This window comes from Dioscorea cayenensis, chromosome 17, assembly GCF_009730915.1.
Source record: "Dioscorea cayenensis subsp. rotundata cultivar TDr96_F1 chromosome 17, TDr96_F1_v2_PseudoChromosome.rev07_lg8_w22 25.fasta, whole genome shotgun sequence".
In the NCBI taxonomy this organism is placed as follows: Eukaryota; Viridiplantae; Streptophyta; class Magnoliopsida; order Dioscoreales; family Dioscoreaceae; genus Dioscorea; species Dioscorea cayenensis.
Genome location: NC_052487.1, coordinates 15,317,306 through 15,330,624, shown reverse-complemented (window position 1 = coordinate 15,330,624; position 13,319 = coordinate 15,317,306). Strand labels below are relative to the sequence as shown.

The window sequence follows — 13,319 nt, the reverse complement described above, 5'->3', positions numbered from 1 at the left end:
GAAACGGATATTTTTTAATATTTAATGATATTTAAATAATGTATCAATTTTTAAATCCGTTTCTAGTCCATTTCTAATAGAAATGAATTTAGAAACGGATATTTTTTAATATTTTAATAAATCATGTTTTTAAATGCCCGTTTATAAGCTTTTATGGGATTTACAATGTCTTGTTTCCAAGATTTAAGAAGATCATTGGCATTACAACTCAAGGAACCAGATGCTTGGAAGCAGATCAGGCAAAGCTATTGCTGAGGACATTTACAATGGATCAGCACATTGTTGAATCTAGGGAGATTAGAAAACCATATTTGATGGGTTCGATGTTTTTAAGAATCTAATAAATCACCAAATTCATCTTCGAACAAGCATTGATTACGCATGGTAATTGAGGAACAAGGGAAAATTACATGTGACTTTTGTTTTTTCATATGAACCACCATACTTGACTTTTATTATGTTATAACAAAAGTAATGACACAAAATCATGATTTAGTTCAAATAACTAGAGAGAATGGAGATTTTTTTGTCTTGATACCGGTTGTTGGGTCCTATAGCAAAAACAAACTATAGTGAAACAACATAATACCCACGGACAATCAACTAGCAGCAAATGACAAACCAATACTCCTAAACAATGAAAAATAATCAAAGTAGGCAATTACGTGGAAAAACTCTTTGTTCAAAGCTTTAAGATCCAGCAAATTGGAATAAAAATATAAAATTATATCTCGTTAAAAGCCAACAAACCAACCTCAAAAACGAACCTGATTTGCGATCTTCTTCTGTACCATTCTCTCCAGCTCCCTAATTTCTTTTTTCCATTAATCTGTATTGTTCTCTCCAATTCTCCGAACTAAGTCAAGATTTTGTCTTATATTTGTAAGAAGATGAAAACACCCTTTTGTCATGACATAATAAAAGGCAAGCATGATGACCATACATGAAGAAACAAAGGCTATATAAGTCATTATCAAAGAGACCAAAAGCTTCATGCATGAAGAAACAAAAATCTACAATGGTGGAAAGACAAATGCCTAACAATTCAAAGAGGAACTTCAACTATCCCAGATACAGATCTCATGAATTTTTGGACCAGTGACCGCTTTTTCCTCCACTTTTGTGCTTAAGATGGATATTTGTAATACTGATATCCTTTGAAACAGCTTTACACATATCATAAATTGTAAGACCAGCTACCGTGACTGCAGTCATTGCTTCCATCTCCACACCGGTTTTTCCTGTTATTGCAACTTCCCCTTCTATATCCACACTGCAGTCTTTCCCATTCAGAGTTAGATCAAGCTGAACATAAGTGAGGCCGATGTTATGACATAGTGGGATGAGGTTGCTAGTCTGCTTTGCTCCACTAATTCCAGCTATCTTTGCAACTGCGAGAACATCTCCTTTGGCAATCTGATTGGCTGCAACCAGATCAAATGCTTTTTTTCCCAAGAGAACTCTGCAACCAGCCACAGCTACTCTTTTGCTGTCAGCTTTGGAAGATATGTCGACCATACTAACTTGCCCACAGACATCAACATGGGATAGGCTTTGCTGGCTTTCATCTAATCTAGAAGTAGTAACTTGAGATTCTTGGGTTTGTGATGTTGAGTCCATGACACTAGACGGAGGAGTTTCACCGAAGATTAATTCCATTTCCTGCAATATATATTTTGTGTAGCATGAGATAAAATCGTGTGCTTGAGTTCAATAGTAAATATATAGCAAACTGTAAACAAGCTTAAAATAACAGATTTAGTTTGTATAATGTGCAAACATCAAAAAGATAATTACTTTAAATTTATATTACTCTTATCAGCATACTTGTTACCATATCTCTAGTTAGCTATATAAAGGGTGCACCCCTCTGCAAATGGAAATGGAGTTGCCGGTTCAAATCTGACATGTGGCATCCAATTTGGGGGACAAGAAAGGACCAATAATCAAGATAACTAAGCTATGAGCCACCAAGCAGAATCTTATACATATTGCCAACAATCCAACATTAATGTTTTCAATGAAGTATGATATATCCAGTTACAAATTAGAATAATTAGAAAACTCCAACTTTGAAACAAGGTATTATAAGACTCCCACACTCCCAAATCACAGAAGCATCTTTGGTAGAAATACATGGGATTTTAAAAATAGTCTTATCCACTAATTCTCTCTTTTGGTTTGTATCATCTTAATTTATTTCAACAATTCTAGTTCTTCTAGTTTTTTAAGTTAACCTTCAAATCTTTTTATTTGATTTTTGCATTTATAAATTCCAACCATCTAGGAATTACACAATATCAGGGAAGATTACTGTCGTTTAGCATCAAATATGCGAGCCCTATAATTTTAACACACAAGTCTCTCTAGGGGAAAATTAATTTTTTTCACTATAAAACAAACATGTATCTTAATTAACAGATATTAAATTTTTTTTAAAAAAACTCATAACAGTCACACAAATTTATCTAAATTCTATCAGAAACAGTAGCAACAAAGGCTCAGATGTTGAGCATATTAAAGAGAAAAATAAAATGGCAGCCAATTTTGTAAATGTACATGTTAAAATGGGGAAAAAAGACAAGTTTGCATTTAGTCAAGGCTGATTCCTTTAACAATTAACATAAGATATATTCTGCTTGGAAAAAAAAATCACAACTATAACAGATAATCTAGTATCTCCTTCAAAATGATTTCATTTGTGATTTGAATGTTGTAAGTACACAAAAAAAATTTAAGAAAAATTATAGCAGTTGCTTGTTAAATAAAAAAAAAGATCATAAAACAAACAAATCAAACAGATATAACAATGATGTAATTACACTGATCTAGCATATTCAAAATAACTAAACAAAAACAAAAATGTATACCTTATTTAGCTCAACAACAGCATGATCAATGACATCGTTACTGAAAAATCGTTTTCCAACAAAATAAGCAAATCTAGATCTTCTTAGAAGCATTTCAAGCATGAAAACTGCCAGATTTTCCCTTCTTTTTCTTACAGCTTAGCTCGATCTCGGAGAGATTGAGGCTTGATGAGGTTGCAGGCTGCGAGATTGAGGAGATAAAAAGAAAGTCAAAGAGAAGTCGGAGTGAGAAATTGAGGGAAAACAAAGCAAGTGACATAATTAGGGTTTTGGTTTGAGTGGTAGGGGATAAGCAGTATTTTCCAATAAAACACAATATAAACCTTGTTTTTAAACAGATTTAAGTATTTTACTAAATATATTTAATAATAACTTTTTAAAAAAATTATTAATTAAAAAAGAATTAATCCAAAATAATCAATGTTGATTATTAATTTAAACAAAAACACTTTAAAATGTTTAATTTTAATTTAGCGTGGATTATTTATTAATCAATTATTCAGCGCTACTTAGCCATAATACTTTACTTCACAACTGGCAAGACTTACTTCACCATCACCTTTCACCGCGATAGCTTGGCATCTTTACCAACCCAATGGTTAGAGACCACCTTTAATTGCTTACCATCAATCCTTGACAATAATTCTTCCCATAGGCTTACCTTTTCCTTTAGGGAGAAGGAATTAAACTATCATAAGCCTATTTAATGCAGAAGATTACAGAAAATAAATTACTTATCTATTCTACAAATATTTAAAGTAAACTAATTTTTATTGAGAAGAATGGCTGGATAATCACACTCAAAGATTCCAGAGAACTTGGGTTTTTGCTTGATATCTCAGCTTTTTCTAGAACTAACTCTTATATTGAAAAACAAACTCTTTTTCCATGACACAAATACCCTTACTTTATTTCACACTGAGTTTCTCTGAGTTATATGCTTAGCCATAGCAGGGATTGCAAAGCCCGTAAGTTCCTCTGAGTTGTGTTAATGTAAAAACTAAGAAACCCTACCCTAGAAATTACTCTATTTGTTCCTAAATACATGTCGTTTAAGGATGTTGTACAAAAATTAAGAATAGAATTAAATTATCTAAATTTTAACATAAAAAATAACCAAATTACTAAACTATCCCTTTCTTGAACCATGTATTTTTTTGGACTAAAAATATTACTCTTCATTTATACAACTTAAAAAATTGAAAATGGGTAAAATTGAAAAAAAAAAAAAAAAGAATAAATATTACCTTGATATTGTAAAACGACAAATATTTTGGAATAATTTTTTTTTATTAAAACATGTATTTAGGAACGGAGGGAGTAATATAAAAAAAATACTAATAAATCTGTATTATTACATGATGGAGCAATTTTAAAGAACAAGTTCAACTTTCCCGAGCACCGAAACCCAATTCCCAAAAAATCAATATACTGGCTTAGCTATGTACCCATTCGCTCTCCTTTGTCATTTAATTTGCCCATGAATCTTATGTTAGATTACCAAGAGAGAAATTACGTAGATAAACTATGAGCAAACAATTGTAACCCCTCTTTCCCAAAAATTCTCACCCAGTTCTGTGATTACCTCCATTCTAAAAATCTCAAAACACAATTAAATGATCCAAACTTGAAGCCAAAATCGCTTGATGCATTTCTCGAGCTCCAACATATCAATTAGATATTGGCTAGAGAGGTAAGTGATCTCAAGCAAAAAATTAGGAAAAAAATAGAAAAAGATTGGCAAAAAGAGAATTGAAATGGAAGTATTAAAAGAAGAATGGGAAAAAGAATTTATATAAAAAGAAGAAAAATATAAGAAATTCCCAAAGGTTTTAAGTCCAACAAAAACAATCATAATAAAGATAGTTTATTTTGAAAAGCATTCCAAACTTGTTATCTCATAGGAGAGCAGCTTAATTTAAAGATCCACTCAACAGTTAGTGTCATATATTATAAATCTCATATGTAAGAAACTCTTATTACTGAACCAAACTTAATTGAACACTTGAAAATTTGTTAAGCAGCCTGATATGAAACTACAGTTAGAGCATGTCAGTGAACTAGATGACGATTACCTAGAATATGCTATTGGAGCCATAGAAACTGATGGTCTTGATGATCTTGATGAAATTGGGCAAATATTGACAATGCAATGGAAGCTTGAAGCAAGAACTTTAGAGTACAATATCTAGAACCTAGTATGTAAACGTGTCCTAGCTTTTCAAGCTTCATTCTTATCTCAAGTCTAGAAGTTTGTAAACGTGTGCTAACTTTTAATGATTCGTTCTTATCTTCAGTCTAGAAAAGAAGAGATAAGTTCAAGTTTAAAATGAGCTAAGATGCTTATCCCCTACCACGCAAACCCTAACCCTAATTATGCCACTTGCCTTATTTTCCCTCAATTTCTCACCCTAGCTTCTCTTTGGCTTTCTTTATCTCAATCTCGCAGCCCGCGACCTCATCAAGCCTCCATCTCTCCGAGATCGAGCCGAGCTATAAAAAAAGAAAGAAAAATCTAGCAGTTTTCATGCTTGCAATGCTTCTAAAAAAACCTAGATTTGCTTATTTTGGTGGGAAATGATTTTTCAGTAACAATGTCTTTGATCATGCTGTTGCTGAGCTAAATAAGGTATATATTTTTGCTTTTGTTTAGTTATTTTGAATATGCTGGATCAGTGTGATTACATCATTGTTATATCTGCTTGATTTGTTTGTTTGATTTTTTTTTATTTAACAAGCAACCGCTATAAATTTTCTTAAAATTTTTTTTGTATACTTGCAGCATTCAAATGGAAAATGAAATCATTTTGAAGGAGATACTAGATTATCTGTCATAGTTGTGATTTTTTTTTTCTAACCAGAATGTATCTTATGTTAATTGTAAAAAGAATCAGCCTTGACTAAATGCAAACTTGCCTTTTTCCCTATTTTAACATGTACATTTACAAATTTGGCTGTCATTTTATTTCTCTTTAACATGCTCAATTTCTGAGCCATTGTTACTACTGCTTCTGATAAAATTTAGATAAATCTGTGTGACTGCTACAAGTTTTTTTTAAAAAAAAAATTAATATCTATTAATTAAGATACGTGTATGTTTTGTACTGAAAAAATTAATTTGTCTCTAGAGAGACTTGTGTGTTAAAATTATAGGGCTCGCCTATTTGATGTTAAAAGACGATAATCTTCCTTGAAACTGTGTAATTCCTAAATGGTTGTTGGAATTTATAAATGCAAAAACCAAATAAAAAGATTTGAAGGTTAACTAAAAAAAACTAGAAGAACTAGAATTGTTGAAATAAATTAAGATGATACAAACTAAAAGAGAGATAGTGGATAAGACTACTTTTAAAATCCCATGTATCAATACCAAAGATGCTTCTGTGCTATGGGAGTCTGGGAGTCTTATAATACCCTATTTCAAAGTTGGAGTTTTCCAATTATTCTAATATGTAACTGGATATATCATACTTCATTGAAAACATTAATGTTGGATTGTTGGCAATATGTATAAGATTCTATTTGGTGGCTCATAGCTTAGTTATCTTGATTATTGATCCTTTCTTGTCCCCCAAATTGGATGCCACATGTCAGATTTAAACCGGCAACTCTTCCATTTCCATTTCCATTTGCAAAAGGGTGCACCCTATATACAGCTAACTAGAGATATGGTAACACGTATGCTGATGAGAGTAATATAAATTTAAAGTAATTATCTGTATGAAGTTTGCACATCATACAAACTAAACCTGTTATTTCTAGCTTGTTTACAGTTTGCTATTTATTTACTATAGAACTCAAGCACACAATTTTATCTCTATAACGCAAGAGATGGAATTAATCTTCGGTGAAACTCCTCCGTCTAATGTCATGGACTCAACATCATGAACCCAAGAATCTCAAGTTACTACTTCTAGATTAGATGAAAGCCAGCAAAGCCTATCCCATGTTGATGTCTGTGGGCAAGCTAGTATGATCGACATCTCTTCCAAAGCTGACAACAAAAGAGTAGTTGTGGCTAGTTGTAGAGTTCTCTTGGGAAAGAAAATATTTGATCTGGTCGCCACCAATCAGATTGCCAAAGGAGATGTTTTCGCTGTTGCAAAGATAGCTGCAATTAGTGGAGCAAAGCAGACTAGCAACCTCATCCCACTTTGTCATAACATCGGCCTCACTCATGTTCAGTTTGATCTAACTCTGAATGAGAAAGACTGCAGTGTGGATATGGAAGAGAAGCTGCAACAACTGGAAAAACCGGTGTGAAGATGGAAGCAATGACTACAGTCACGATAGCTGGTCTTATAATATATGATGTGTAAAGCTATTTTAAAGGATATCAGTATTGCAGACATCCATCTTAAGCACAAAAAGTGGAGGAAAAAGCGATCACTAGTCCAAAAATTCATGAAATCTGTATCCAGGATAGTTGAAGTTCCCCTTTGAATTCTTAGGCATTTATCCTGCCACCATTGTGGATTTTTGTTTGTTCATGCATGAAGCTTATATAGCCTTTGGTTCTTCATGTGTAGACACCATGGTTACCGTTTATTATGTCATGACAAAATGGTGTTTTTATCTTCTTACAAAGATGAGACAAAATCCTAACTTGGTTCAGAAAATTTGAGAGAACAATACAGAAAAATGGAAATAAGAAATTAAGGAGCTGGAGAAAACAGTACAGAAGAAGATAGCAAATCAAGTTCGCTTTTGAGGTTGGTTTGTTGGCTTTTAACTTGATATAATTTTAAATTTTATTCCAATTTACTGAATCTTAAGCTTTGAACATGATTTTAAGTGGTTTAAAACACTATATTTGTTTCTTGCTTAGGGCTTGTTTGGCTACAAAATAAAAAAAAAATATGGCGCAATTTTATTACGTAAGAAATGCAAGTGATTATTGTATAAATTGTAACATATTTTATTCTTACAAAATGAGTGTTTGATTAACAAAATATAAAAAAATTACGCAGACATGCCTATCGGTGACCAAACCGCCGATAGACCGGTGACCAGTCACCGGAGGCCGACCGAACCACTAGTGGACTACTGGCGTCTCACCAGAGGCTAGCCAGCAAAATAGACGTACCATCGGTGGACCGGTGGCGTGTCACCGGAGGCCAGCCGACCGATGGTCGGACCACCGGTGTACAGGTGGCCGATCATGGAGGCCGACTGAACCACCTATAGACCGCCGACGCATAGTGGATCAGTGGTCGGCTGGTTGCCGCAGGCTGACCAGACTGGTTACCGTAAGTCAGCCGGACCACCAGTGAACCGGTAGCTAGTAGCTAGATTAAAAAAAAATATTTTACAATGAAAAAATATTCATGTAAGTGGAATACTTTTTTATGCCATAATATCTATATTATGCCATAATTTATACCCTAAAATAAGTACCCAAACAGCCAATATGGCATAATTCTCAAAAAATGTTAAATTATGGCATATTGTTTGGATTATGCCATAATTTTGTCCTATCCAAACAGGCCCTCAAAGTAGATCTATTATCTAGTTTATCCTATGGTCTTTCCTTTCACACGAGTTTTTCCACATGATTACCTGCTTTGATTATTTCCATTGTTTAAGAGTATTGGCTTGTCATTTGTTGCTAGTTGATTATCCGTGGGTATTATGTTGTTTCAATATAGTATGTTTTTGCTATAGGACCCCAACAGCCGATATCAAGAGAAAATCTCCATTACTCGTTCTCCATTCTCTCTAGTTATCTGAACTAAATCAGGATTTTGTGTCATTACTTTTCTTATAACATAATAAAAGTCAAGTATGGTGGTTACATATGAAGAAACAAAAATCACAAGTAATTTTCCCTTGTTCCTCAATTATCATGCGTAATCAATGCTAACTCGAATATGAATTTGGTGATCCACTATATTCTTATAAACATCGAACCCATCAAATATGGTTTTCTAATCTCCCTAGATTCAACAAGCTGCTGATCCATTCTAAATACCCTACAACAATAGCTTTGCCTGACCTGCCTCCAAGCATCTGGTTCCTTGAGTTGCAATGCCAATGATCTTCTAAAACCTTGAAAACAAGACATCCTAAATCCAAGAAAAACTCCTGCTAAGATTTTCAAATTTACCATTTCCTCAGAATTCTACATATGTAAATGTTTACCAAAGAAACATTTCCAACTAGTTGGCCCATAGTCAAAAAAAAAAAAAGATTGCACACAACTTACAAAGTACCGTATAGACTAAAAAAGACACCAAAATAAAGATGATTTTGTTTAAGTGAAATGAATGAGTCCATAAGTCAACATAAACAGAGAACAGTGAGTAAAAAAGCAACAACATCGCACATAATAGCATTCAATCACATGAAATTTTTTACACAAATATATAAATATATAATTTTGATCCTCTTTCAAGAGTATATATATAAAAAACAATCAAAATTTGATCTTTCGCTACAAATACAAGAAATAAACAACAAGATGCAATATGAAAGAAAAAAAAAGAAATCAATGCCATAAATCTAAAAGGATTATTATAATTTTTTCCTAATTAAATCATGTATTTTCATATTTATTATAATTTTCTGTCAAATTATCAAGATGCGCAGCATAAAAGGAAAATAATTCTTTTTAAAAATTTTTTTTCATAAATTTGACACAATAGTCAAGAGCATGTCATGTGTATAGTGATGGCGAGGAATGACTTTTGATCAATTACTCACCATTCCTGAACAAGATGGCTGGATGTATAGTGATGGCAAGCCAGCTACTTGTGTTGCTTTCATTCTAGAGATGTATAAAGAAGCTGGAATATTGGGGCCTATGTCCAACTCCATTCAGGTTACTGAATTCACTATAAGTACAAGCTATTCTTATTTGTCTCATGAAATTAGAGTTCTATCAATTCTTTCAATGATTCAAGACCTACCTATTTCAAATCTGAACTAAAAAATTTTATTTTGTTAAATGGTTATGATCTTCATTATTTGATGGATAAGTTCCTAAATAGTTTATGTGCTTGCTTCCAGATTCAAAACATGAATGCTTTAACTAGCTTAAATGGTTTTGATCTTCATTATTTTTAATTTTTATCTCCCTGAAAAATCTATGGCCAACTAGTCTTTCAATATTTTTAGCAAAAATTCAAACTAAATGAAATCTTTTATCAAATGTAATGGATTATTAAATATCCAAAAATAACTCTCACAAGGTGTCTTAGCATTCAGGGAGTTGATTCACTAATGTTCTTTATTTTGTATATGTTACTGCCGTGTACACTAAAATTTGTAGGACTACTGAATTGTTCAAAGAGCTATAGAGTGGCATGTCTAGTTCAATTGACCACCTGAAGCTAGTTGCAGTAAGTCCATCCTTGGCTTAGCAACATTACTCTAGTATAGATGAAGGCAATTTTTAAATTTAAACACTCTCATCAAAATTTAGTCCCTTTAGTCTAAATAATATATTTAATTTGGGATTTCATTACATAAATTTTATTTGTTTCATTTCTCAATCTGGGCATTGTCATATGTCTTTTTATGGGCCAGGTCAGTCTGCCAGATAATGGAGAATCAACTGTAGCTACCATGCATATGATTTACTCAATACTGAAGACTGATCTTGAATGCTACAATTTATGGCAGGCATGTTCATTGTTTCTTCTTAATAAGGAGAATGTTCTTTATCGATATTGCTCAGAATTTTCCTGGTGAATTCATTGTTTGTTTTTAATCTCGGCACATCGGGAGTCTCTTGCTTGTTTGTACTGAAAAGTTATCATCTGAGAACATACATTTCATAGTTGGATGGCCAGCTTATGAGCGGGGACATTGGTCAAGGTGCAACAAAAGAAATAGTCACATTCACTGCTCGTATAACATCTATGCAGGCCAGGCCTGACGGTTAGTATCTGCAATGTTAACCATTTGATGTTGAATGGTTTTCAATGTTCCTGCATTCTACTTATCAAATCAATAGGTTCATAGATTTGTTTTTTTTTTCATAGGGTTCTATCAGTTGGCTGGTGGCACTAATGCCTACACTATAGATTCCTTGAAGAAACTAGGGCTTTTCAGAGCAAAGAATGATCCTGGTAGCTTCTCTTAGACCTCTTTTATTTTTCTGACAAACATCATAAAATGTTGATAAAAGATGCACAATATAAAGAATGAAAGCTCATAACAAATTCATTTTTTTCAATGGCATACCTTCTTAACCTCGTGGCCTCCTCTAACCCAAATAATCTTCTTGATACAATAACATTGTGCTATTGGCCAGGTGTTGTCCCTTAATCAAAGGAAAACATTATTATTATCATCCTACTCTAAAAATAGAATAATATGATAAATAAGGATGAAAATTCTCCATTAAAACAAACCATGGTTGTCTACAGAATAAATTGACAACATATGAAAATGGAATCCAGAAAGATATATATTTCCATTAAAGAAGAATGTGAGAAGTTCATATCACATAGACGTATGAAAACAGTTTCAAAGAGCAAAAACACACAGGCAACACACAATCTCTACACACTCGAATCTAAGATCATCTTCCTGATTTATCTCATGTTTTAGTTTTGATAAAAAAAAAAAATACCAATAGAGTGTAAACGAAATATCTAAGCATGACAAAGAAAGGGAGAACCTTCAAACTGAAAAGTGGAAGCATTACCAATCTAAAAATCAATACATCACACAATAACACTTAGCAACAGCACAAGTAAAAAAACAAGCGAGCAAACTTCAATTATCCATAAAAACCTACCATCAACACCACTCCCAATAATTAAATCTATAAGGAGAAATGACGGCACAGTTATTTGATCACAGACTTGGACTTATCAAAGGTCTCCTCTTCCTCGTCCTCAACGTTGTTAAAATTCTCAGCCTATTTTGCAGAAATCAATTAAATTCAATAGGGTTTTAATTGATTTCTATTAATATATCAATGATTTGTTTAAGGCATCAATAAAATTCAGAATGAATATACAAAAGTGCATTATCAACTTGATATCCAAATTAAGTTAGCATACAAAAATTTCAAGCATATAGTACAAGATAAATACATCAAATAAAATGATCCTCTATTAATATATCAATGATTTGTTTAAGGCATCAATAGCATTCTCCATGCACATGAAAGACTAAAACAAGATTGAAAGAGAAAGGTGTTTTAACGATTTATTATGGTCAAAATTAAAATAATTGAGAGTATTAGAACCAGGATGCATGATGCCTGGTAAGTAAACAAGTGGAAGGACAAAACTCTGATTTTTTATCTCCAATAATGCAAATAAAAGGACAACAACCCTTTCAATTTCAGTTCTTTCCAGGCTGAACATGGACCTCATTAGATCCCATCACACATGTGACTCAATCTCCAGCCTAGTTTTACATGTAACTACTTTCCAAACATAAATAAAAAATAAAAAGAATTTTAAGCTCAATGAAGAAGGAAGGTAATCTATTTGGACATCCACTAGAAAAGAGCAGTTGATAATAAAGGTGGGGAAAAAAAAGAAAATAAAGATAAGAAAGAACTCAAGCACATGAATAATAATGCAGTATAATTGTTTCAAAGTAAAAAACAAAAAAAAAACTCTAAGGAAGCACTTGATCAGAAAGCATGGATTCCTCTTTTGCACAATAAATCAGTTCATTAGAAAAACCAAGATGGGAATCACTTGTTGATTAGAGAGCAGTGCACCAGCAACATGAGAATTCATTACTTAAAAAGGGAAAAGGGGAAAAATAAGGAAAGAAAGAAAAAGGCATCATTCAGAAAGCAAACTCTAATGGAAGACTGTAGAGGTAGACTTGCAAATGCATAGCAACCATGAGGTTGAGTCACTAAAGCACAGACGAGTTGGTGCGGTTCTTAAGTTTAAATTGCATACCAGATCAGTTTAGACAAAGAAACGAATGGCGGTTGGAGTGGAGGACATACCAGAGAAGGACGGCGGCAAGAGAGTTCGGGATGTGACGATGGAGTTCGGGAGGGCTGCAAGATCAGCTAGCTCGTCTAACTTAACGGCACTCGGCTATTCCACGTCTCCTCGGCGGGAATCAGCTTCAAGGCCGTCGTTCGGTGTGGTTTCTGGCGGCTGGAGACAGGAATCGATATATATATATATATATAAGAGAAAGGGTTTCGATGGAGATCGTTGAAATGGTTTCGGTGGTGGCTTGAATGTCTTTCAGGTAAGAAGCCCTAATCTTTTTTTATCCAGAATGTAAAGAAACAAAACATCCTGGAACAAATTAAGAAGATGATATATATATTTTTATATATATTTATAACTAAATATTGTAGATTAAAAAAAAAATTATTTATCTCCCCAACATTTATATTTATTAAAATAATTAAAAAAAATTGCATAAATTAGTATACATTACCATTTTTTAAACCATATTATAATTAAACAATATATTGTCCTATTTTAAATTATTTTTAAAAAAACTATAACT

The 13,319-nt window shown here is 32.9% G+C and overlaps 1 protein-coding gene and 1 pseudogene across 3 annotated transcripts; one reads left to right on the top strand and one right to left on the bottom strand.

The window, feature by feature from the left end:
- Positions 1–944: 944 nt before the first annotated feature.
- Positions 945–13,088, bottom strand: LOC120280579 (cyclic pyranopterin monophosphate synthase, mitochondrial-like). 3 transcript variants are annotated; one of them, XM_039287451.1, is made up of 5 exons: positions 12,799–13,088; positions 11,617–11,739; positions 11,058–11,136; positions 2,871–3,051; positions 945–1,662 (listed from the first exon to the last, which is right to left on the bottom strand). In XM_039287451.1, the coding sequence occupies exons 4-5, from the start codon at positions 2,970–2,972 to the stop codon at positions 1,081–1,083; spliced, it is 684 nt and encodes a 227-aa protein (XP_039143385.1). In that variant the 5' UTR covers positions 2,973–3,051; positions 11,058–11,136; positions 11,617–11,739; positions 12,799–13,088; the 3' UTR covers positions 945–1,080. The 3 variants fall into 3 exon arrangements, with proteins under 3 accessions (XP_039143385.1, XP_039143384.1, XP_039143386.1); XM_039287450.1 differs by lacking the exon at positions 11,617–11,739; XM_039287452.1 differs by lacking the exons at positions 2,871–3,051; positions 11,617–11,739.
- Positions 5,586–7,699, top strand: LOC120280581 (annotated as a pseudogene).
- Positions 13,089–13,319: the final 231 nt, after the last annotated feature.